Consider the following 26818-nt stretch of genomic DNA (forward strand, 5'->3'; position numbering starts at 1 on the left):
CAGTGGTAACTGACTGTACGTTGTGGTTGACTAAAAGGATATTTTAAATTTCCATCGAAACCCATTAATTCTGTCAAGTATAAGAAAAGATCATGTTTTTCCATGGTGATTTTCCTTTATGGCCCTATGCTTTTCTATCAATTTATTAACAGAACAACTTTTTAAAAATAGTACATTGAGATTATATCAAGGCATTCTCAGGGCTGGGAAGGTGGCTCAGTGGTAGAGTGCTTGCCTTGCATGCCTGAGGCCCTGGGTTCGATTCCTCAGCACCACATAAACAGAAAGAAAAAAGCGGGAAGTGGCCCTGTGGCTCAAGTGGTAGAGCACTAGCCTTGAGCTGAAGAGCTGAGGGATAGCGCCCAGGCCCAGAGTTCAGGTCCCACAACCGGACCCCCCCCCCCCCCAAAAAAAAAGGCATTCACATCTTGTCAACTCTTACTTTGGTAAAATTGCCACATAAACATACAGAAGCATAATTATCCATATGACATGTTTGAGTATTTTTGAGTGATCTATAGTGGAATTCACATTTATTTATATAATTTGCCTGAAGATATAATCATTTGGTATTACTTTTATAATTGATTAACTGAATATGACATGTTTTAAATGATTTATTCACTTGTATGTAATGTTTTGGTTTTGTACTGGGCTGGGGGCTTGAACCCAGGGCCTGGACTGTCCTTGAACTTTTTCACTTCAGGCTAGCTCTCTACCACTGAAGTCATAGCTTCACTTCCAGTTTTCTGGTAGTTAATTGGAGATAAGAGTTCTGTGGACTTTTCCTGCCCTGGCTAACTGTGGACCTTGAGCCTCAGATCTCAATCTGATGTTCTGGGGGTGATTTTCTAGTAAATAGGTTCAGAGCATGGTGTCTCTGATACTCCATGTCCTTTTATACCTGGGGAGGGCCAGACAGACTGTGTTACTCAGTTTTATTGTAGGCTTTCCAAAGTTTGTTCTTTTTGTTGTTGTTGGTCTTGGAGCTTGACCTTGGGGCCTGGGTGCTGTCCTTGAGCTTTTGCACTCAAGCCTACTAGTACTCTACCACTGAAAGCCACAGCTCCACTTCTGGTTTTCTGGTGGTTAATTGGAGATAAGAGTCTCATGGACTTTCTTGCCCAGGCTGGCTTTGAACCACCGGATCATTAGATCTCAGTTTCTTAAGTATCTAGGATTATAGGCATGAGTGTTTTTTATTTTTTTTGTCCATCATGGGGCTTGAACTCTGGGCCTGGGCACTGTCCCTCAACTCTTCAGTTCAAGGCTAGTGCTCTACCACTTGAGCCACAGCACCACTTCCAGTTTTCTGGTGGTTTATTAGAGATAAGAGTTTCACGGACTTTCCTGCCAGGCTGGCTTTGAACCATGATCCTCAGATCTAAGTCTCCTGAGTAGCTAGGATTACAGGCGTGAGCCACGGTGCTCAGCTCTTTTTTTTTTTTTAACACTAAATAATCAACTATGTTATCCTTTTAAAATGCATTTGGTATATTCAGATTATCTTAATAAAAAAAGAATCATATTACCAAAATATTTTACTACTTCTACTTAGAACTAAGTCCTTCAATGAATTATACTAAGTAAAAGGAAAGCATTGTCAGAGATAATGAAAATAAAAGCTTGTGTATTTGTAAAATAATGTTTTAGCTTCAGAAATACCTTGCAAATAGCAAACATTGTTATCATATTTATAGATTCTTTTATTTTCTCCGTGATTCTGGGCTTTGAACTCAGGTCTCTGCCTTGCTAGGTAAACGCTCATACACTGGACCCATGCCTCTTTATTCTTTTTTAAAGCTTAATGTTTTGGGCTAGGCTTGAACTGTTGTTCTCCTACCTCTACCTCCCTTTTACTTTTATAAAATATTATTATTTTTGTGGCGTGTTGGTTCTGGGGCTTGAACTCAGGTCTTCACAGCTCTTGTCTTTTTTCACTCAATGCTGGAGCTCTACTACTTGAGCCACAGTTCCACTTCCAGCTTTTTGTTTATCAATGCTACATAAGAGTCTCTTGGCTTTGTCTGCTCGAGCTGACTTTAAACCATGATTCTCGGATCTCAGCCCCCTGAGTGGCTAGGATACAGCTGTGACCCACCACCAGTGCTTGTCTTGGTTTTATAAGTTTGTAACTGGGATTTTAAATGGAAGTTTGAGGGGATGTTTTGGTATATTTCCTGAGCACTGTATTTGATTAAGTATTTACCATACTTACATTTTTATTTAAAGTTAAAACCAATCCTTTTTTGTGAGTATAGTATAAATAGAAAATTCAAGGTTCAAAGTTCAAAGTCAGAATTGAGAAGTGACTTAGGGCTGGCAGATTGGCTCAGTTATTAATTACCCAAGCAAGTGTCCCTAAATTCAAACTCGAGTGTCACAAAAACCACCTCTGCCACCACCAAAAAACAGGTTCAAGATGACCTTCTTTCTTCAGCTTTGGTAATCTTAAAAAAGTGAGTAAGAATGCTTTTTAAGAACACGACCAAGTTATTAGTTCCATTTGACCTGATTTCATACATCACGAAAGCCATTAAAAGATCAAAGTATTTAATTTTATAATGGAAACAAGTGAGCCTGGTCAACTATGTTTCTGTGTTTAATGGAAAAATTAGACATTATGAGGAAAGCATCTTGACACTTGAGAGTATTTTAGTACACTGTGGCTTTCGGTGTCTTTCTCTGTCTCTTTTTAACGATGTGTCCATTATTTGCAGATCCTGTGGTATTGTGGAAATTTCCAGAGGACTTTGGAGACCAGGTTGGGAACACATAATTACAAAAAACTTTTAAGTTGGAATATCATGATTGTTATTACTGCTAACTGCTGCTGCTGCTTTTGCTCGTGAACAGCTGTAATTACTTTTCCTGATCAGCCATGAGGGGAAGAGAACACACTGGCGGCACAGTGTGTGGGAGCATCCACGTGCGCTTGTGAAGAGAATCTTCACGTTGTGAGCGAAGGCACTGTCCGCTCAGCCGAGGAAGCAGCACCATGAAAGTTAGGGCGAGCGGGTTTCTGATAGTTTTCATAGCTTCTTTCAGAGTCACATGTTACCAGACAAGACAAAAAAAATAGTATTCTGTTTTCTGTGTATTCTTATATTTAAGAATATACCAATCCTCTAACACATTTCGGAGGTATAAAGATCAAAACAAATTTAATCATCGTCTCTGTCACATTGATTTGTGTTAAGACGCAATGAGTTTATGATCTCTGCTATCAAATGAATCCTTCTGTCACCCGTAATTTCCAGTGCCATAAGCTTACATAGCTATACATACACAGAAGCCTTCAGCATCTCTTAAGTCTCAAGAATATAAAGGAGTCCAGAGGTTTAAAATAAAGGAAGACAAATTTGCATACGTAACATTAACATTTTTCTGCTTTATTGGCTTAAAATAGATTTGGTCAATGCAAACTGTTTCATGATTTAAAATTGAGGGTCATGAATACCTGGGGATTTTATCCTCTTTTAGTTATAAACTCAGTGTGCTTCCTAAACCATGCAGAACATCCAGTAGGCATTACTGTATACAGAACACAGAGTTGCGTACATTTTTTTAGGCTAAAAGCTTACGGGAAAATGTATTCTTTTCATTTGTTTTAGAGCAAAATGTTTTGAAAGACAAAAGAACATGTCAGTTTATATTCTTTTGGTATTATTGTTGTCTGTGTAGTAATTACACCTTTACCGTAGTAATTACACCTTTTCACCTAAGTAGACAACATTTGAATGGACATTTGCACTTCGTTTATTAATAATAGTAAGGTAGTTCTTACTACTATTGGCAGTCCGGGGTGTGAACTCAGAGCTTCGGCTTCAGTGAGGCGCAGAGCTTACTGCTTGAGCCATGCTCCTAGCACGTTTCCTCAGCTTATTTTTGAGATGAAGGTCTCACCTTCATCCTGGGCCGACCTGAACCACCATCCTCCTGTTTCCACTTGTCACTTGTTACCTGGAGGACCGGTGCGCCCCCCCCCCCCCCCCCCCCCCCCCCCGCCTGGCTCTTTCTATTGAGATGGAGTCCTGGGAAGATCTGGAACTGAGAGTCTCTTCATCTGAGCCCCCACCCAGCTGGGGGGACAGGTGCCCCTGCCGCGCTCAGCTCTGTTGGGAGGGATGGGGTCTTGTGAAGCTTTTGCTCCAGTTGGCTTGGAAGCCATGATCCTCTTGATCTCAGCCTCTTGAGTAGTTAGGATCACAGGGGGAAGCCAGCAGCACCTGGCTGAAATGTTCATTTTATAAGATCAAATATTGTGTCATGATTCTGGAACATATATACACCTGTGAAAACACAAGCTCTAGAACAGTAGATTACAACGTTGGTTGTACTGAATTAACATTTGTTAAGTCACAGGACACATTTTTTTTATTAAACCCAAATCATAAAACTTGAAGTGAGTTAAAGACATAAAGTCTTATTGACTAAGTTTTGGTGTTCTATTGAGATATACTAATCTGGTAAATAGATAATACAGAAGGAGAGGAGAGTCGAATCAACTTAGAAAAATCACATTTTTAAAAAGGTTTTTAGAGTTATTTTTGATGATTATGTCAAGCATGAAAAAAACTTCTAAAAACGGAATGAATTGTTTTAACCTAGCTTGCTGTCGCGTAGCTTTAGCTGTCCTAAGAACGTAGAAAGTATTTCTTGAGTGCCCCTTCGGAGGTGCTAGCTGCCTGGGCCGTGAAGCGCTGGCAACGCTGCCTCCAGCCTCAGGGCAGCGGGGTTTCGAGGGAGCTGGGGGAGAGTGCCTGGACAGAGATTCTGATCCCTCCATCTTTGAACCCTGAGCCTGCTCCTCCCAATCAGATCGAATGGAGGGCATCTACATACAGTTAGGGTCACTGAGTGTGACAGCCCACCATATTCTGTAGGAAAGACAGACCGACAAAATTATCTTATGATTTGAAGTTTCGGGAATTTTTTTTTTTTTTTTTGGTCCAATCGTGGGGCTGAACTCTGGGCCTGGGCGCTGTCCCTCAGCCCTTCAGTCCAAGGCTAGCACTCTACCACTTGAGCACAGCACCACTTCCGGCTTTTTTTTTTCTGCTTATGTGGTGCTGAGGAATCGAACCCAGGGCCTCATGCATGCAAGACAAGCACTCTACCACTCAGCCACCTTCCCAGCCCTGATTTGAAGTTTCGGGAGAGTGGAAACGAGAGATTTTAGATGGTTGCCTTTCAATCAAGACTTACATAGGGCTTATAATGATGTAGATTCAAGGTGCAACCTCACCTGGTCAGGTATCGGAATGCTGTCTGCTACCATGATGGTGTTCTCTGCCATGCACAAGTCAGGGATGGCCTCACGGCGTTTTCTGTAGGTCAGAGTTGAGGTCTGTGCTTAGCACTGGAGGAGGTGTTGAGGAAATGAGGAGGAAGACTACGTTTCCTCTATCCCCTCCCTGCCTTATCTCAGGTCTTGTTTCTTTTGATGGCGTTTCTTCTTTTTACTTCTCCTTTCTATTCTGTTTCTTCTTTGTCAGTTTGAAAATTAATTCTTTCGTGTGTGTGTGTGTGTGTGTGTATGTGTGTGTGTGTGTGTGTGTGTGTGTGTGTATGTGTGTGTGTGCATGTGTGCGTTCATGTGTGTGTGTGTATGTATGTGTGTTTGTGTGTGTATGTGCATGTGTGTGTGCATATGTGTGTGTGTATGTGTGTGTTTGTGCGTGCGTGTGTGTGTGTGTGTGTGTGTGTGTGTGTGTTCCAGTACCGGGCTTGAACTCAGGGACTCATATTGTTGTTTGGGGTTTGCTCAAGGCTGGTGCTCTAACACCTGAGCAATACCTTCACTTCCGCATTTTGCTAGTTCATGGGGGATAAGAGGCTCACTTCCTGGGCCGGCTCAAACTGTGATATTCAGATCTCAACCTCTGGAGCAGCGAGGATTATAGGCATGCCCCACTGAGTGTGGCAAGAATTAATTCTTCAATGGCTTTCCTTCCTCCCTTCTTCCCTCCCTACTTCCCTCTCTCTCCTTTCTTTTCTCCCCACCTTTCTTCTTTCCTGTCTTCCTCCCTCCTTCCCTTTCTCTCTCTCCCTCCCTGTTTCTTTCATTTGTTCATTTTTTTTTGTTATCTTGCTTGGGTTTTATTCTGTCATTTTTAAACTACCAGTTGACTGTTTTATAGTAAAAAGATCATCAATTGCATTCTATATTAACTATTGACTTTCCACGTGGAAAGAATGAAATATCTTCACTGAGTTTTTTTTTTTTTTTATGCAAAAGCAAATTTTTATTTCACCTCTCCTGAGAGTGTATATATATACATTCTATGTGACCACATTTCTAAGGCAGATTGATTTCTTAATTTTTTTTGGGGGGGGGGGGTTGGTCATGGGTACTCTACCAGTTGAGCCATACCACCAATTCTGGCTTTTTCTGCTTATGATGTGCTGAAGAATCAAACCCAGGGCCTCATGCATGCAAGGCAAAGCACTGTACCACTGAGCTACCTTCCCAGCCCTAATTTCTTAATTTTTGTTAAAATAAAATTTATAAATAAAGATAATTGGTAAATGTAAGAGGCTTTATAATCATATCACAGCTACTTACTATGTTTCATATTTTAAAAACTTTTCAGTGGCCTATTTTAATAATCTTAAATATCAGTTGTCAGACTATGTAGCAGGCACAACATTATGTTTTTGTTAAGTTATCTGTATATAGAAAAGAAGAATGACAATTCAAAGTATTATTTATTATGTATACATAGGAAAGTACATAAAAATAAAATCTAAGATCAGGCTCATAGTTTACAATTTTATGTGTTCACCTTCATGTGGAGATTTGTTTCCCTTTGCAGCAGCAGTGCTAGAAGCTCACTGGAAGAAATAGTCACATTCTTATTTTTCATACATGCTTCTTGTATATGTCATATTATTAACACTTAAAATATTGTGGCAAGTAAGGAAACTAACCTGGATAAAACAGTTGATAGTTTAGAAACTTGCCTGATGGCTGAGGAAGTTCATTGTATCAAATGCCCCTTGAAAAGCTTGTTCTTAAATGTTTTAGAAAAAATTATGTTTGAAAAGCCCTGAATAACAATATTCCTTTTCTGTTGAATGATCAAAAGCTTACTTTAGTGAGCTCTCAGAGGTCACATTTCTGTATTTATTCTTGTCAGTGGACTTATTTTTTTTTTTCTATGAAATGCTTTAGACCAAATCTAGAAGTCCTAGTTTCCTTAGCAATGTGTAAAAATCTAACAGTAAGACAGGACACAGATGAAAAGAAACAAATGTGAACTTGGGCTTTAATTCTATAAACAGTGGAAAGATGTGTTTTCCAAGATAATAGTATGCGTGCAGGTCTCACACAGAAGGAGAACACTAACCCAACATCCTATTATGGGAAATGAAGGTCTCTGTGATGGTTCAGCCTTTTACACTTTCAATTCTTTCTTTTGGTGTAAAAAGAAATTAAAAGTAGCTAAAACTGAAAGAGTATGGAAGCAGTAAGCATAACCCATGGAAATAAAGTCTTCACACTGGCCTGGAGTCCTTCATTCACCTGAAGTATGAATTCGTTCGCAGGCTTACTGTAACTGTAAGTAAGCTGTTTTAAAAAGGACTTTTTGGGGAATTTCTTTTTTTAAAGAGTTTATGTGGAGTTGAATTTGGGAGCTAGACGAACGAGCAACTCTCTACTTACTGTTCCATTTCACCTTTGTGTTGGGTGGTTTCTATTTTCTCTCCCCTCCTCAGTACCTTATTAGCAGATGAGATTTTTAAGGGAGGTGTTGAGAGATTGTGCATCTGTGTTTAAAACTCAGGTTGAAACACGATTGGGGAGAATCGGGAGACACTGGGCTATTAAAAATTGTAAACTTTAAAAATATTTGGAATTGGCTGCAAGTGTTAGACTTGATGAACATATGGCACCAGCCAGCCTCTTCTCCGCCCGGCCTTTTGTTCTCCTGTGATTGTGAGGAGGCTTAATGACAGTTGTGAGCCATGGGTGTGAGGTGGGGGTGAGTCCACCCTGGGGAGCACCGGAGGAAGCTGCAGTGTGGATGATGGAAATGTGGATGGATCTGAAAAGAGAACCGGGCTCAAAGGAAAGCTAGAGAAAGTGATGCGGAGGGGATGGGCTATGATGTGATCCACCACAGCAAATCTTCCCTTTCATTCCCAAATGCCACGTTCAGGAGGAGAGGGTGCATTTGTGTGTGCAGGGCGAGCTCCCGAGTCCGGATGAATAGCATTACTCGTGGATACATTCAGATAAATTATGTGCATTTTAATAGATGTTACACATGCTCAACATTTTAAACCTTAAAAAACATGTAATATTAGATACTAGATTTCATAGGTTTAAGAATTAAGTGAGCCTAATTTAAAAACTGCTCTTCCTGGTTGTTACATTACTAAGTCTTTTACTTGTGATCATGACTGTATTATTTAAAATTAGGATTATTCTGTTCCTTTTTTAACTTCAATATTCAGAAACACAGGTAAATGTTCATTTGTTTGTGTTTTCTGGATAAGTGATGATTGCAGCTTTTCTTGATTTATACCAAGTGATGATATATAGTTTGATCCTTAGTCTGTTTGCCTAGGGAAAAAAAAAAAAACCAATCTCACAGTCATTTTCATAAAATGTGAACACAGGGGCCATGTGCCTTGAAGACAAAGAAAAGAAAGATGGTTCCTGGGTGCTAAAAGTTTAGGAAAAGTTAAACAAGGAAACAGCATGGCAGTGTGGCAGGAAGTCAGTGGAAGAAGGATCCTGTTTTTTAGGAGAATTGCAGTCTTGGGTTTCTACCAGGTGTTCTGGTAGAATTGTCTTTCAGGAAGTGGGAAACTCTGGAGTTGGAGAGAGAATGAGGATGTCAGACCTGCGCTGGCAGGCAGCTCACACAAGAGTGAGGTTTGCAGGGAAGTGAGGATCTCAGGAAACACTGTAAATCCCAGCTGGCTCGCCAACCCCCCTCCCCGCCCCCCCCCTCCCCCCGGAGGAATCCTTTGTCACCACACTTTGTGACTTTCAGAAATGATTTGTTTTCTAGGAGATGGACAATATATCTGACTTACTCATCTTTTTCTCCTTAGACGCGAGCTGGCCAGCTAAGATCGTTTAATATGTTTTGGATTGTAGAATTCAATAGTTTAAAACTTTCCTTTGATTTTTCCAGGGAGTTAAAATTGTGCTTTGTCTATTTATAGGCTGTGGAATTTGAAGGGAGAAGAGTAATACTGAGTTTAGAGCCGGGAGGCATGGGGATAATAAAATAAGAAATTGAAGCACAAGAGTTTGTTTAAATAACTGCTAATCCAGAGTGATCAGAGTGTGAAACACTGGGAAGTTCGTGATGTTACACAGGTAAAGGGACTAGAGGCTGAGAAGCTTTGCAGGTTTGCACTCAGAGGAAACAAATAAGCACATGCAAGAGCATTTCCAAATATTCTTTATGAACAGTAGAAAAGGAACATCTTTGACACCCAGAGAATACTGAGAAGGTCTCTGTTATTGTTGAAAAGAAAGGTGGAGAGCTCTATCTAGGGAAAGACAAAGAGGAAGTAGACGGGAGTGGGGGGGTTGGTGGATGTGGGATTTCTCCTTCCTTTCTTATTGTACAAGAACAAATCCATGGGCTCGACCTTCCAAATCAGATTCGAAGGGCATAGAACAGTCTCATCGTTCGCACAGCTGATCTCTGGACCTCATTTCTCTTGCAGAACTGGACCTCATCCCTTCTTTGCCTCTCTCCTTAGATCCTAGTAGATCATTCAACTTTCTGCTTCTATGAACGTGACTGTTTCAGATGCCTCATGTGTGTGAAATGAAGCAAACGCATCCTGCACGGAGCGCAGTACCCTTGGGGTTTAACCCATGTTGTTGTTAGGGCTTTCTGCATGTCTCCTGCAAACAGAAATAATTTCCTTTCTTTTTTTTTTCCATTTTGAATGCTTTTTATTTCTCTCCCCTGCCTAATTGCTTTGACTCTCTTGTGCTGCTGTGTTGGATAGGCATGCAAACATGAATAACTTGGCCTGTTTCTGATCTTAGAGGAAGAGTCTTCAGTTTTTCACTATTGATTCTGATGGTAACTGCGTTTTTCATATATAACCTTTATTCTTTTGAAGTAATCATATTAGTTGTACAAGGGGGAGTGTCACTGTGACATTGCCACATCTGCATATGACATAGCACCATCAAGAGGCCCCTTCTATAATTCTTCCTTACCCCCTCCCATGCCCAAGACAATGCCAAGGTTTCATTGTTCTGTTTTTATATATGCAAATCAAGTACTTGAACTACATTGGTCCTTTGAATTTTATCAAATTCTGTTGGTGCATCATGGTAGAGTTCTTTAGGAAAGAAGAGTAAAGGAGGGCTGGAATTTCTAGATCAGAAAATTAGGTAAGTGGAAATGCATGAAGAGAAAAGTAAGTGTGAAGGGCACTGTAAGTTTTAGACAAACATATTCTGGGTCAAACAGCAAGTTAAAAACTGCAAAAGAAAATAAAATTCCGCTCTGGGGAGACATTGGGCATCTGAGATACTAAGACCTTTTCTAGTGTTGGTCCTTGCATTTGACACTTGCTAATTCATCTGCCTATCACTGGACGTCTATAATGTACTTGTTTCTCATTATATCAATTAATAAAAGTCATTTTCCCAAAGCTCCATAGTTGAATTATATGACAGAAGACTGATTTGAACCAAGCAAGTCTGGCCTCAGCCTTTAACTATTTATTCTACTCTGTCATTGAATAATAAAGGCCCCTATTTGCTGAGTAATTTCACAGTGTGGGCATTGTATTGAGTACTGTTTATATTGCTTATATTAGCTCATCTAATTCTCAGTAAAGACATGTTATTTACACAGATTTAGGGACATGGAAGCAGAGAGGAAGTTCCATGAATGATCTCTTGCAGCTGTTAGCTTGCTGAACTGCATCCTGACCCTAGCTTTGTGGCAGGAGAGCCCAGGCTTTTGTCCATCATACATAAACATGGAGAATAGATTCCCATGGGGAGGACTGAAGATGGCCGTAGGAAACCTTGGTGGAGAAGGCTACACAGCCACCGGCAAAGCAAGGCTGAGGCAGGCGGAGAGCTAGGAGAAATGGATGCGGACATGTAGTACAGATGCTCTTAAGATGCACGAGAGTTGAAAGAGGAACCCTATTACACTGCTGGTGGGAAGTACACTTATACAACCGCTTTGGAAAGCAGTCTGGAGGGTCCTCAGAAAGCTAAATCTTGATCTCCCTTATGACCCAGTCATACCACTTCTAGGCGTCTATCCTGAACAACAAGAACCAGTATACAAGGACACGTGCACCTCCATGTTTATTGCAGCACTGTTCACAATAGCCAGGATATGGAAACAACCCAGATGCCCCACCACAGATGAATGGATCCAAAAATTGTGGTATCTATACACAATGGAATATTATGCAGCCATTAGAAATGACAAAATAATGGCATTTGCAGGGAAATGGATGGAGCTAGAAGAAATCATATTGAGCGAGGTAAGCCAAGAGCAAAGAGACAAACGGTACAAGGTCTCCCTGATAAGTGGATGTTAAATCCAAAATGTTAGGTGATAACGACAAAATTAACAGGACTTAAGAAACAAAGAACTTCCACTCATCTGGTCGAACCACTACTAAATAACCCCATGCGTCTGATCACATGTATGGTGTATATGTGTACACCGTTATATGTTATAGACCGTGATGGACAATTTGCTCCAGGAAAGTTAGAATGAGCTTTTGACTTTAAATGAGCATCATTATTCCACAATACTGTGAAATTTGGGAAATTATGTAATCACTAATCACAATTAAAAAAAAAAACCCACCAGAAAACTAGAAGTGGCGCTATGGCTCAAGTGGTAGAGCATAAGCCTTGAGCTGAATTGTTTGGGGACAGCTCCCAGGCCTAGAGCTCAAGCCCCACGACTGACCAAAAAAAAAAAAAAAAAAAAGAGATCTTTCATGCGATTGTTTCTAACATATTCATAAGATTATGTCTTTGTTGCCTTGTATGTCCCTCCCCCATGATACAACCCCTGCTTTCACTATATATGATGTTGGTATATGTGGAGGGGAAGGGAAAAAACAAATCATTAAAACAGGGATGCAGGAGGACCTATTGCAACAATGAGATGTACAAGTCATTATGTCGAAAAATGAACTTTACAACTTTGGTGGGGGGGACGGGGGAAGGATGCGAAGGGATGGGAAGTGGAAACAAACGAGGACGCTACAATGCTTGATAAGAAATGTACTCATTATCTTGCCCATGTAATTGTAACCCCTCTGTGCAGTATTTTCACAATAAAAAAAATACATTTATTTAAAAAAAAAAGAAAAAAGGTGCACGAGATTTAGCCAGGAGCAATGGTACTCTCAGATCAAGGGCAGAGCACTTTCATTTTTGAATCCCCAACCAGTCTGTATATCAGATTCCTGAATACCTGCTCAAGTGATGAGTGGAGTGTCGACTGTAGAACTTTGCGATCGCTGGTAGCAGTGGGCCAAGGAAGCTCAAAACGTGACAGAGATGGGTAAGTGCAGACAGGCATTCAGGGCATCACCAATGAGCAGAACTGTTTTGGACCTTTTTAGGTTTCAGCTGGTGAAAGGGAAAATAAAATTATAGCATTCTCCCTTATTGGATCTTATAAATAATTCACTGCTTTTTTTTCCCTAACTACTTCTTATCTCTCACTTAATCCAATAAAATGATGTTATGTAAAAGTTAAGTGGAAGTTTTGAGACAATTTAGGAAAAAATTGTTAGTGCTTAACTGAGGAAGTTTATCAAAATGGTTATAACTTCTTACCCCTGGAGTGAAATCCTTTACAGAGACTCAGGAAGTCGCGATTTCTCTTTAAGGTCACTTGTGCCAAAGTGGACCAGACTGGGGGCAAGCCAGCCCATTGCTGTTTGGTGGCTTTCATTCTGTAAAAAGAACCAGTGTTTCTATTTCACTTTCCAATAGTCAGGGTTCTCCATTCCCAGAAGTAAGAACAAAATTGGCACCTTCTTTATAATTGCAGCAAGAAGCCAAAGATTACATCAGCAGGAAGAGGGAACTAGACTTTCATTTCCAGAGCTGGGTGTTCTGGGCGGGGTAGAGGTGGGAGCTCACACCATTTCTATAGAGTTTAAGAAACACATGTCTACCTCACGTGTGATTTCAGGTTTGAAATTGTGAGCATTAGTACGGACAGGAAAATCTGTGTATCCTAAGACAGTCTAAAAATACAGAGCTCCTGGATTTTTTTTTTCTTTTTCGTCCAGTTTGTTGACCGAGTCAAACCAGAGTAAGGCATTATTTTAATTATTGAGTATTTGGATTCAATTTTAAATGGGGGGAGAGGCTTAAAAAGTCTAGTAAAGGTCAGTGAATAGAATGTCCCGAGAGTGGAACAAGTGGCTACAGGTGTTTCTCATCTGAAGCGAGCTTGTGTCTTTATCTGACCACCAGTATAGATAGACAGCTTTAATCTGTCTACAGATTCCTAATCCTGGGCCTGAAGTGTCTTCAACTCTTTTTTAGTCCATTGCTTAACCTCATACTGCCTGTTGACTTTAGTGTTGTTTCCTTTTGATATGAATGCTTTTGTTTTGGATTTTAAAGAAGATGCTTTGATTCTTATTTACCAATCTGTTATTTACAAATCATTTTGTTTTGGCTATAGGTCTAATATTCTCAATAGCTGCATAGATATAAGCAACTCCTCTACAATTCCATCATCCCGCAGGAGTTAGTGTCAAGAGAGTAGGACATTCTAGGGCAGGGCAGGCCTATCTGTGATCCTGCAAGTGGTTTTGCTCCATCTCTCCTCCTACCATATGGCCCTTTCCACCCTAATCCTGTATTTTTCATACTTGAGGTTAAACCTTGACTTTGAAGCATTGAGTAATCTATATGTATAAAATCATATATATAATCTATACATATATAATCATATATATATATATATATATATATATATATACATACATGTATATATAAAGTAAGGCCGAATAGTTTGAAGCGACTGGCTAGCTGTTTGCCTTTGCACAAGTTACTTGGTTCTCCCTCATTTTTCTGCATATGAAAGGTAGTAAAATATGGATTATTTCATGGGAGCACTTTTTTTTTCCTCTCAGCATGGGTTCCATGTCAAGCACTGGCTAGGCCTCAGGCAGACTCAAGTTGAATGAGCACGCAAGGATTTTGGCAGTGCATTTGCTCTTTATTGATCATGCCAGTTACAACAACTAAAACTTTCTGGGGGGTGGTTGCTAACATCCTAGATCTGGCTGACGGCTGATCAATCAGTCATGCCGTGCTACTACAAGTGCAGGGATGGACATGGAGCCAGTGCCTGCACTGCGCCTTCCCCTCCTCTTCCTCCCGTTCAGCCCTGCCGGCTTCTCCTTCCTCTTCCTGTTTCTGTTACCTACGATGCCTTCCCATGAGACTTCTCACTCCCAGCTTTGGTTTACATGTCTATTTTCTAGACCCCTGGGTTTTTTTCTTCTTCTATTTTTCTCACCAATGCTGAGATTAGCTATGATTGTTCATCACATGTTAAATATTCACAAAGTCAACATAATGAACAATTAAACAAGTACACATGGAGTTAGTATATCAGGGAGGAGTAGGGATTCAATTTTATATCTTTTAAAGTAGTTCTTACAGAATGGTTTAGTTTCTGTAATTATGTAATTATAAATTTAATTACTCCGGACAAAAATCTCCAAGTAGGTACACAGACAAGTAGTTAAGTCTTTTTTTCAGACTGCAGACGTTTACCTTGATCTCCTTTTCTTTCTTTCTTTTGGAATATGGTCTTCCTATGCAGTTTCATCTCACCCCACATTTCTGACCCCCCTACCTGGCCTCCTAAGTGCTGGGATTAGGCTTCACGCCACATCTGGCTGTATGATTCTCATTTGTGCTAGGTGATCTTACAGTTTCCAAGAAATATAGTAACTATGTCATTGCTCCCAGAGTATGAGCCATCTGAAGATAGACTCTCCAGATACCTTGTAGCATGAAGTCCCAGAATTAGTCTCTGAATTTGAAAGTCCTACTATTTCTTCAAACACCTCCGACAAACTACAAGATTCCTATCCAGTTATTACAAGAGTTACTATATAAGCCATTCTAGTGATAGTTTTGAATAAGGTTTAAGGCAGGACTGGAGAAAAAGGGTAATGGTAAATTACTTGTCGGCCACACTAATCTCTGTGGGCCTGCGACTGCACAAACATCAGTTTTATTTAAGGCTTGGGAAGTAAATGGGAAGTGTTTTCATGAATCTTGCATGACAGAAAGATTATCTGCATGAGGTCCAGATATGTAAAGCTAGAGAAATACTGTGGCTCCAGGGTCTGGTGATCTTTAAGGCTGAGGAAAAAAATGCCTAATAGGCAGAGGAAAAGTGAGGGAACCGTGCACGACAGACAGCAGTGTAGCGAGAGAGGCGGTGACTTCACAGTTACTTCCGGCAGGAACTCCTGCCAAGACCACTGAAGGAAACAGCTCATTTGAGATTTTAAGAGGGAGCAGGAAGCACTTCAATCTTGACTCGGCCACTGCTTTGCATAGATGGGTAATTAGTCATTGTCAAGTGGACTGACGGATAAGTACGTGAATGAAGTGAACTTCCACAATATTTTTCGATAAAACAAATAGCAAATATGATAGCCCAAAGAAAGTTTCCTGTACAAATTCAGATAATTAAATGTATATGTTATAGGACAATGCTTGCTTGCTTCTGTTGTGCTTGGTGACGTAGTAGTTAATGTATCAAATCTACAGCTATGTGTGGGTCCACGTGTATACCCATATACACAGCTGTATTACAGGTCTGAAAAGTCTTTAAAGGAAGTAGGTTATTTAATAAGCTTTGTGTGTGTGTGTGTGTGTGTGTGTGTGTGTGTGTGTGTGTGTGTGTGTACACACACGCATGCACACAGATACTGGGGCTTGAACTCAGGGCCTTGTGGTCTTGTTTGGCATTTATGTTCTATCCCTTGAGCCATATCTCCACTTCAGCTTTTTGGTGGATAAGAGTCTCACAGACTTTCCTGCCATGGCTGACTTTGAACCAGGATCTTCAGATTTTGTTTAGGAGTAACTAGGATTGAGTAGCTAGGACTACAGGTATGAGCCAAACTGCTTTAAACAATTTTAGAAGTATGTAAAGTTTTGGGAACAGAAGACAATGTTAATATCTAATGTCATAGCTATTATTCAGTAGATACTTGTTGAATAGATAAATGGCTTTATTAGAATTCCTCTGATAGTAGTTGTTAGAGCAAGTTTTGAATATACTAGCTAACTAGTGTGTGTGTGTGTGTGTGTGTGTGTGAGAAAGAGAGAGAGAGAGAGAGAGAGAGAGAGAGAGAGAGATGGGGTATAATAAGCTCTAATCATTTTATGTGGATTTGCTTGGTTCCCATCTACATCGCTTCCAAGTGAGCCCTGTTTTGATTGTAAGAGGTAGGCACTCAGTGTTTGCTCCTTTGGCAGAGGGAGTGCCTTCTGAGAGAGAATTTGAATGCAAATGTGGCACCAGAGCCTTTGTGCTAGCGCTGCCTAGCGCTGGCAGCCGCATGCCCCAAGCCCACGCCTCTGCTAATAAACAACCCCGAGATCTCCCAGGTGTGAAAGTCAGGTCTGCTGCCTTCTAACACCCTTCCCACATAGCCTCGGTAGCCCATCAGTTCACACATGTAAAACCTGATGAGTTTTCTTACTTACCTTCTACTTACCTTGATTTAAATAACTGTTGGATGCTTTTTTGTTGTTGGTGGTGGTTGGTTGTTTGGTGTGTAGCTTGACCTCAGGGCCTGAGTGCTGCTGTTAAGCAAAAAGAGCTTTCCACTTTGAGCCTTAATGCCACTTCTGGTTTTGTGGTGGTTAATTGGACTTTCTTGCCTGGGATGGCTTTGAACCACTCTCTTCAGATCTCAGCCTCCTGAGTAGCTAGGATTACGGGTGTGAGCTCCTGGTGCCCAGTGGGTGCTCATTTTTAAGTGTTTCAATATCTACAAGTGAAAATAGGTAATACGTGCTTGTTTTGTCCATCAGTTTCTAGTGCTTAGAGGTAATCACAAAGAAGAACACACCACTTAAACCATTTTAACTATTTCTTAGCCATTTCCTCTTTTTTCTCATAAGATCAACTTATTGATATGGGTCAGAAAGCAATATACATTTTCATCAGTTCTTGTGTCTAGTTATTAATGTGATGGGGTTGCTTTGTTTTAGAGCATGCAGAAGTATCTGTTGCCCTTATATTTCACTATTCATAATTTTGTTTTCTATTTCATTCATTTGTGTTATTTCTGTCATTTAATGTGTCAGTCAGTATGTACTTTTTGCATAAGTATATTTTGGAGAGTAAGGAAGATTCTGGAACTCAAATAAATCTTCTTGGGTAAAGAAATTATTTAAAAAGAAAAACCTTTAGAAACAGAGGAAAAGGTTATAACTTCTCAAGAACATTACCTTAACCTTTTCATGTAGTCTGTGATTGCAGATCTAGGTGTGTGTGCGTGTGTGTGCGTGTGTGTGTTTGTGGTGTGTGTGTGTGTGTGCGTGTGTGTGTTTGTGGTGTGTGTGTGTGTGTATCGTAGCCTTTATGAACACCTTTTTCTTTGGCAAGCATAGAAGTATAATTTTTAATGCTGATGTTAAGAAAGATATTTGAATACATTTTATTCTCCCCTGCAACTCTTTCTTTTCCTTTTTTAACTTCAGTTTGCATAGCACCTGTAATTAAGGAAGAAAACCGAGTCCTGGGAGCTAGGTAGGACTTTCAGCTATTGATCTGTGTAAAGCCTGCTTACACTGTCAGGGGAGAAACAGTGAACTGTGGAGCTGCTTTGTCACTGACATAAGCTCAGAGAGGATGCTTTTTTTTTCTTTTTTGGTCTATACTGTTTATACACTAGTCTATAGACCTGCTGGCTGGCTGAATTTTAAAGAGTGCGGAGGTTTAAAGACCTATCCCCTGAGGGTTGCTGCTGCCAGTTGGGAAGCGAGCTGATACTGTGGTGCAGGCGTGTGTGCTTGGAGGGAGGTGCGAGAGCAAGATAGGGAAGGTTTCTTCTTAATTTAAGTCTCCGCATTGATGTGGGGTATATGACTGGTTTGGGTATGTTTAGAGGTAGACATTGCCGTTTGCAGAGTCTTTGTTGGCACAGTTTCGTAGGAAGATGTCTGAATAGCACTCAGATAGGTAATAAATATGATGAATGGCCTCAGTCTGCAACCCACGATAAAGACTGAGCAGTAGCCAAGTGACAAACAACTCTTCCCATTTGCATGGAACTGTGTTTCTGTAATTGATTTCAAATTTTCGTGACCCTCCCCTTGTCACGTGTGACAATATTATCCATAGTAAAAAAAACAAACCCAAAACTTTCTCTAAATGCAGTTTGTGTTCAGCCTTCTAAAGACTCAGGTTCACAAGCAAACCTGGGGGCCTGCCCTAGGGTGGGAGGTGGCGTTTCACAGACTGCTTTCCTTCTTGCTTCTGTGAGCTCACGCTCCTGAAGCTCTCTTAGGCATTGCTATTGGGATTCCAGTGTTTTTATCTCTTAATTGCTAAATGCAGTGTACATTTTAAAAGCATTTGAGCAATTCCTCTTTAAAAAACTCAGCGCTGTGTTTATATAGAGAGTTTGAATATTCAGGTATTGGTGATTCTACAAGTATAAGTTGTATTGGTAAAGAGGTGATAGCTAAAACAATTTTGAGTGAGTAGGAGAGATTAATTGGCGATAATATCAAGGTACTTGCTCTGTGGGCTTTTAAATAGTAAGCATCTTCATCAGTCTGCCTTGTCTTGTAAGATCACTTCGCTTTGAATTAGTAGGAAGTTGTATTTAGTACAACTTTTGAACCAGGCTTCCATTTTAAGCTGTTTTTTGGGGGGAGGTACAAAAAAATACATTTTTTTCTATTTTCTGTCGAGTGCCTGTTTGTTTGCATTTTATTATAATTATTAATGCAAATGATATCTAAAAATAAATTATAATGACTATGTTGCCATTGAAGGTTTTAAAATCAGAATTTGTTTAAGGCTTAATTGAAACCCTGATTGTAGTATGAAGTAAAATTTAAAGGAAAATACACAGAATAGTAGTGAGCTATGTTTAGCTTAAAGGGTTACTTTTTTAAACAATATTTGCATTTCTAAGAGTATTTAGAAAAAGAAAACAGTATCAAATGTTGAGACATATTATTTTTCTTACACTATAGTCTTTTAAAAAAATGTGAATAAAAACTATTGGAGTATGGGCCATGGAGAGTTATTTTACCCCTCAGTAATTCATTCTGCTGCCAACCTCCTTCCCTTTTCTCTGCCTGCATTTTAATTGAAACAACATTTATATTTTTGAGCCAGGATCTGTCAGAAGTCCCAATGGCTAGCCTGTGGTACAAGTAGCAGCAGACGGAGCTTCTCCATATGGTGTGGTGCTTCTTGTAAAATCCATATGGCCTTGTTGAAGGCTACCCCAGCGGGGATGCGAAGGTGTTAATACCCTTCAGGCCAGGCTGCTCCCTCCTGGGGCCTCTGCAGCATTGTCTGTACAATCTGCCCAAGACAAACTTAATTCCTTTTTAATAATCAATTATTTTAGTCTAGGAACCTGTGCTAGTTCACTTAAAGGAACAACGAAAGAACAACTACCCCCTTTCTCCCCCCCTCCGCCCCCTTCTCCTAGAAAATGTCTTTTAAAAAGTTTTAACTGCATCTTTAAAAACATATGCTAAAGTATCTTCTTTATTTTGCATTGCATTTGTAGGAAGTGTTGCAGAGTGTGCCAAAGTTCTGTTTCCCCTTTGACGTGGAAAGGTATGGTATGCGTCCGGAGTGAAAATAAGTTTAGTCCATCTTAGTGAATGCTCTACAAATGATTGCGTGTTTTTGTTGTTTATTTTTACAAAATGAAATAATACCCTATCCTTACAGTTTCCAGAGAAGCACTGGAGACTAGAGCTTCACAATTAAGTAATGAGGAAGCCTACTGGACCAGTGTATCTTTTTCTCCACTGTGGTCAGCTAGGAGTCTTAACTCGGTAGCACCAGCAGGTTCTGTTGTTTTTTTTGTATTCTTTGTGTATGCATCTTAAGTGGTTGCAGAAAAATATGCATCTTCCAGCAGAGCCTTCAAAGGATGTCTTTGAAAGTGAGATGTAGAGAGCCTGTTTTCGATCTCGCGCCTTCTAATAGGAGAGGCCATCTGTGTAGCGTTGGGCCTGTCATGGTTAGTGATCTCCTGGGCCAGCCGGCTTCCTCCACAGAAGCGTGCGGCACTGGGTGAGGCTACAGGAGATCTTCCTGAAGGCAGTGTGGAAAACTTTATTATTTTAATATTTTACTGCACAGATACGGAACAAACTACATGTCTGCAGTTGGAATTCAGCAGAATACATAGCCCTCTGAGCATAATAACAGGTCATTTATTGTATGTCATGTGATTTTCACACCCTATTATCAGTTTTCTTAAGAGTGTGATAGTTTTGTTTTCTTCTTTTTTTTTTTTAAAGAAAATTTTTTTTCTAGGAAAATACTTTGCAAAGGATTAGTAAGACTCTAAAGTTTTACTATATTAAAAATAAACTGTCTGACCCTGACAAATGACACCCCTTGTTTTACCTCACTTTTGGGGAGACAACCATGCCCCTTGCTCACCCCCTGTATTACAGTTTCCAAATCAATCGTAAGAATGAAATAGGGGAAGAAAAGCTATGAAAGAGTGTTGTAAAACTTGAGCACTAAAGGCCACATCAGTTACTGGGAGTTTTATTTGAAGTTTACAAAGCTTAGATAAACATAGTAAAATTTATAAAACTTTTTAAAGACTGTCTTCTTATATTTGTTAAGTATCCAGCACTTTTTTTTGTTAGAGTAATTTGATTGTATTGGTACATTGGTAGTACTTTATTTCTCTTTTAAAAATCCATATGGCTATTTTTCAACCTGAAGTGTATAGGTGTTATGGCTATTTTACTTTGGGAAAGGAACTAGAAGTTATATTACATTTAATGCCTAGGTTACAGGACAGTTCCAGAAAGTTATATTCATATGTTTGAAATAGAAGGAAATATTATTTATCTAGTGATTTGTATTATCCCTTATAGTGCAATGTGACCCGTTATAGTATTATGATTCTTAAGCAAAAATTCCTTACAGATTAGCTAGTATGCTTCTTTGGTAGAGACTGTCTTCTTATTTGCACTGAGAAATTGTTCTTTAGTATATTCAAAATTTTAAAAGAGAATGCTAAGAAAAACGATAGCGGTAGGGTTTTGTGTGGTGCTTCCTTGGGTCAACAGGCCAAGCAACTGCAGTGGCTATTGGTGGCTGCCATTAGCTTCTAAAACAACTTGATTTGCTGTCTAGGCAATTAACAATTAAAAAGCAAGAAAAACCTTAATTTGGAAAAGAGAGGCTGCAGTTGAGTACAAGGACGCAGCCGTGGGTGGCTTCTTCTGAAGACTGGGGAATAGTATCTTCATATTTAAAACAATATATTGCCGGGCGCTGGAGGCTCACGCCTGTAATCCTAGCCATTCAGGAGGCTGAGATCTGAGATTGCGGTTCAAAGCCAGCCCGGGCAGGAAAGTCCGTGAGACTCTTATCTCCAATAAACCACTAGAAAACCGGAAGTGGCGCTGTGGCTCAAGTGGTAGAGCGCTCGCCTTGAGCTGAAGAGCGCAGGGACAGTGCCCAGGCTGAGAGTTCAAGCCCCACGACTGACCAAAAAAGAAAAAAAAATATATATCGATGAGTACTTTTAGCCTTACAAAACTTATGGTACACTCCTTCCAGTTTCCTGGTAATGAATTAGTAAGTAATAAGTTGCCCAGCCTACAAAACACAGCAAAGATATTTTGATGTTTGAGTCATGGTTTAGTTTACGTTTGATACTTGTTCTAGTTTTAAAGCATAATTTTAGCTTCCGGACCCAAGTGATCGGGAAGGTAGAACCAATGCCAATGAGAAATATTTTGTTGCCTTTGTCTCTCTGAAAAAAAGATGTCGCACCAGGCTGAATGCTTCACGATGTTGCTGTGTTTTAGGGTGTCTCAAAACCAAGTTGGACAGCACTTTACCTTTGTGCTGACAGACATAGAAAGTAAGCAGAGATTCGGATTCTGCAGACTCACATCAGGAGGCAAAATTTGTCTATGCATCCTGAGGTAAGTAACAATAATTAAAAAAAAAAGTAGCAAAAGAAAAGTACCTGTACAACAGATTAGCTCTGTCTTTTGTGTTTGTTCTGCTTGGGATCTCCAAAATATAAGCAAGACAAAAGAAGCCCTCAGCATTTGTTTCTTTCATTGTCATCATTCTGAATTCAAGTTACGTTGAAAAGTGATTTCCCTGGTATTCCATATAATTTAATTAACCAGTTGGGTGTAATGAGTTAGCAATAACATGGTATATATAAATATATACTATATATATGTATATAGTATTACATATTCTTTTTCTTGAAAGAACTAACTCTTTTAAAGATTGGATTTTATGGATTTATTTTTGAAAATTAACATATCACCTCAAATAATGTATGAGTTGCACATATTGAATAGGATATAAGTATTCAATTTAATAAATGTGAGCCATGTCTGTCTGTACCACAACTTGGCTTTAGCAAAAATGACTGGTGATGGAAAGCCGAAAGCTGGCAGAAGTTTGAGGGGTCTGTTTGACGATTGGATTTTTTAAAACTTTCAAAAGTTGCTATTTCTAATTCTCATTGGGAAGTGGTGACATCTGCTACTTTGGTCCTGCGCTTCTGACTTCAGCAGCAAGCTGGGTGCAGCAGCAGGGGCTGAGCCATACTATGATCTCTCTGGTACCAGTTCCCACCTGACCTACTTCCGTCCATCCAGCACGTCTTCCTCCATTCAGTGGGTAGCTGAGGGCGAACCTTGGATCTGAGTCACTCTGGAGAGGATGGCATCTACAGGTTAGCTCTCCTGGAAATGCAGTGTGCTTCACAAATCCAGGCGGATAGTCTGTAACAAGTGATTCTGTGCTGTTACCCTGCAGCTACCCTAGATCCTGCAGAAATGCTGAGAGGAAAGAACTACATTTAATCTGTCAATTCTCATAGTGCAGAGAAACCCTTGGTGTAAAATTGATGGCTTCTCACTGCACCTTTCAGTGAGATGTTAATAGATTCAGAACAGTTGATGGAACTGGAGAAGCGGTGGTTTCCATCTTCCCGGCGTCATGGCTTTCTAGATCAAACTGAATGTCTTCTTTCTTTTAGAGCACAGTTTTTTGGTTCCCTAGCAGTGATATTTAAAACATATACGTTATTGAAGAGTCTTACGTTTCAAGACATAGATAGGTGGATGGGTGGTGGAGATGGGCTTGTGGAATGGGGAGAGTGGGTGAGATGCATGTCCTTTTATGCCTCCTTTTTTTTTTGGTAATTTGACAGTGCTTTCTGGTAGGTAAGAAATAGACATGTTATCAAAGTTCCATGAAAAAAAATCATGGAGAAAAACTCCATTGTCTAGCTTATTTTTTCTAGTAAATTCGAAAAACATTTCCCCTTTAAGTTTTAATGGTTTACCTCGGTCTGTGCTGTGAGCCTGGGTACTGAGGTGTTCTTTGAGAGTAGCCCGTAAATCAGGTAGCTATCTAGTTCTGACGGTGAAGAAGGCATTAGTAGAAAATCAGCATCTTAGTCAGAAAAAGACTGTGGATAGGTCAGTATTTATATGCCAGCTCTTGGCAGTGTTTGTTATTTTTGAGTAAATGATTTTGATCCATCACAGAGTTACTGTCGTAGGACAAAGAGTGGGAATCCAGTCCCGGTTTTCCACCTGGCTTGGGGTTCTCCGTTGCTTTAGATAGAACTTATCATTGTTGACCAGAACCCTAAAACTAAATATACTATTAAAAAAAATCCCGCTGGCATAAATAAAATTGCTGGTAGCGAGAGCCTTTTGTACCTACCATGAAATTCTGAAATCTGACAGGGTGGTGTAATGGTGATGATGTAAACTTATGCTTGCTGACAAATATTAACAAAGAAATTAATTGACTAGTAGAGGTAAGTTGATAATCGATATAGCAGAAGGTCAATAACTATACTTTATAAGCACCTACAGATTACTTAGAAAAAGAACAGAAGTCAGGTATGGTGGTGTTCACCAGAATGCCCAACTAGCTTCTTGGGAGGAAGAGACAGAAGGAGTTTTAGTTCAAGGCTAGACTGGGGAAAGGTAGTGGTGAGACTCTATTAAACAAACAAACAAACAACAAACAAAGAAAAGAGCAGGGGGCATAGGTCAAGTAGAGCTTCTGCCTAGCATGTTCAAAAGCCCTGGGCTTAATGTTTAGTACTGCACATTAAAAAAACCCATACATATATAAAACAAATAAAAACAATTGGAAAACAAGCAAAGCGCTGGAGAAATTTATTCACAGAAGAAATGTAGAGTCTTGTTTCCATAAGACTTGTCCAGACACATTTACAATTTTTAAATAGCTTATCAAATAAGGGATTAATTATAGTACTTACGGCAATTGGTAAGATAGATGAATATATTTAAAGTGATTCATGAATTGAAAATGTTCCATTGACTTTCATTATATCCTTTATACATTTCTCGAATTTTTGTACATGCTTAATCTGACAATTGGTAGCTTTTCTTTTTTCTTTTCTGATAAATTGAGATATTATACCAATATGATTTTCTTTCAGATTATGTTTTTTAATCAGTTACTTATATCTTTGCCTGAACTGTGTTATGATTTAGGAATATAAAAAATTAATACCTTGCTATGATTGTATAAGATTAGTATATCTTTATTGAAGTTGCTGTATTTTTAGGAATTGTACATCAAGATCATACTGGATTGGTTTTGGTATTTATTCTCAGGAGCAAATGAATTAAGATTCTTAGGCAAAATTAACAAGTGTTTCTTCCATTGTCTCAGTAATATCTTACTCATTACAGTTTTCCTATTGTTAGTAAATGTTATTCTTTCCCCCAGAATCATCTTGTTTATTACCTGCTTATGTGTGAATTTGTTTCATAGATATGAAACTGTGTGTGTGTGTGTGTGTGTGTGTGTGTGTGTGTGTGTGTGTGTGTGTGTGTGTGTGTGTGTGTGTGTGTGTGTGTGTGTGTGTGTGTGTGTGTGTCCTAGGGCTTGAACTCAGGGCCTGGGCACTGAGCTTCTTTGCTCAAGGCTAGTGTTCTATCATTTGCGCCATAGCTTCATTTCAGGCTTTTGGTGGTTAATTGGAGGTAGAAAGTCTCATAGACTTTCCTGCCTGGGTTGGCTTCAAACCATGATCCTCAGATCTCAACCTCCTAGGTAGCTTGGATTGTAGGCATGAGCCACCAGGGCTTGGCACTCATATCAAATTTTAACAAGAAAAATATTTATGTCTCTTGAGTTTTTGTTGATACCAAACAGTTGAAAATACTTTATATTCTTGGAAAAGAGTAGTCAGAATAAAAGTAGTGAATACATAGAAGGAATTTAAAAAGATTTTATTACAAAAATCTAAATTAACAGAACATTTTCATCAGCACCAGCAAAAAATAAACTTTGTTAGTTGAAGTTTTGAATAGCAAGGACTCTTAGGCTCTTAAATATGAAGCTAATAAGCAGCAACATCCTTTAGTGTTTGCTTACTACCACTAGGTTCTCTGCTTCTGTGACTTGTGTCACTTCCAAAACTATTCCTGCAGTGGTCTGTGTGTGAGCCGTTGAAGGAACTATGAGGTTTACAGCTAACTTAGGTTTATCTTCAAGTTCTAAGTGAGACTGTCTGCACCAAGCCATGAAAATAATGTTTATTTTATTCCCCCTTCTTGGACTTATGCTAAAAAATGTTTAAAGGTCAACATGTTGTTGTTTGTTCTTTCTTAAATTTCTATTAGTTTTGTTTCCTTTTTAGAAGAGAAGTTAGATTTCAGTCCAGAGTAATATGGAAACTGTTACTTATTTGGGGGTTATTGTTACAAGTTTTATTTAATTCTTTTCTCTGACATGACTTCAAAAATACCCTGAGATATCACTAAATTGTCCCATTGTTTGTACTCAGGATTGCTTTAACTTTTTTTGATGGGGGGATTGCTTTCATATACTAGCAAAAAGTGCACAAGATACCTTTTCCCCCCAACTCGATTAACATAGCTTTACAACTATAAAATTGTCGCCAAGGGTTCAAAACTAAATATTCTAATAAGCAAGACAGATTTATGTCGCGGCCTTGGTAGTTCCCCTTGCCCCTTTTAACTTAGCCCAAACCAGGACACTTTCCCACTCTTCCTTTGAGCAAATCCCTTAGGGAACAGAACGTTTCAATTTTACACATTTTTGTGTCAATTTTCCAGACAGAAAAACAGCCTCTAGACATCAGACGTTTTCCTACCCCAAAAGGCAGTTTCCTTGCTTTTATTTGATTACTCCGTTAGGTTCCTGCTGATCATCCAGTGTTAGCGGTTACCTGACTGTTTGACAAAAACCATTTCCTTCCCTTTATTTAACCTTTGACTTTGGAATGTAAAAGTTTTATCAGCTCGAGAGTGGAAGTCCAAGTGTTGGGGAAATCCTCTTACACAGCAAAATGAGCGCAAGGATTTGTATTATGTCTGTTTTCTGCCTGCCTTACATCTTTGTTGAAAATTAAGGAAGTGATCATATGATGAAACTTCAGAACAATTGGCCCTCCAGAATAATTTGTTATATTTGTGTATACTCACAAGTCTAAGGCACATTTACTTTTTGTTAAAAGAAGTTATCTTTACAGTGTTTAACTATTCAAGAAAATTATTAGATTCAAG

General features: G+C 39.4%; 1 protein-coding gene across 1 annotated transcript in view; it reads left to right on the forward strand.

Annotated features, from left to right (window-relative positions):
- The window catches only part of Dennd1b (DENN domain containing 1B), a 158170-nt gene that overhangs the window by 41349 nt on the left and 90003 nt on the right, over window positions 1–26818 (forward strand). The window contains exons 3-5 of the mRNA XM_042701274.1: window positions 2721–2764; window positions 19795–19844; window positions 22076–22195. Of these exons, the coding sequence (XP_042557208.1) occupies window positions 2721–2764; window positions 19795–19844; window positions 22076–22195 (214 nt within the window). The remainder of the gene's footprint in view (window positions 1–2720; window positions 2765–19794; window positions 19845–22075; window positions 22196–26818) is intronic.

Source organism: Dipodomys spectabilis, unplaced genomic scaffold, assembly GCF_019054845.1.
Source record: "Dipodomys spectabilis isolate Male_0828 unplaced genomic scaffold, ASM1905484v1 ptg000288l, whole genome shotgun sequence".
Classification (NCBI taxonomy): domain Eukaryota; kingdom Metazoa; phylum Chordata; class Mammalia; order Rodentia; family Heteromyidae; genus Dipodomys; species Dipodomys spectabilis.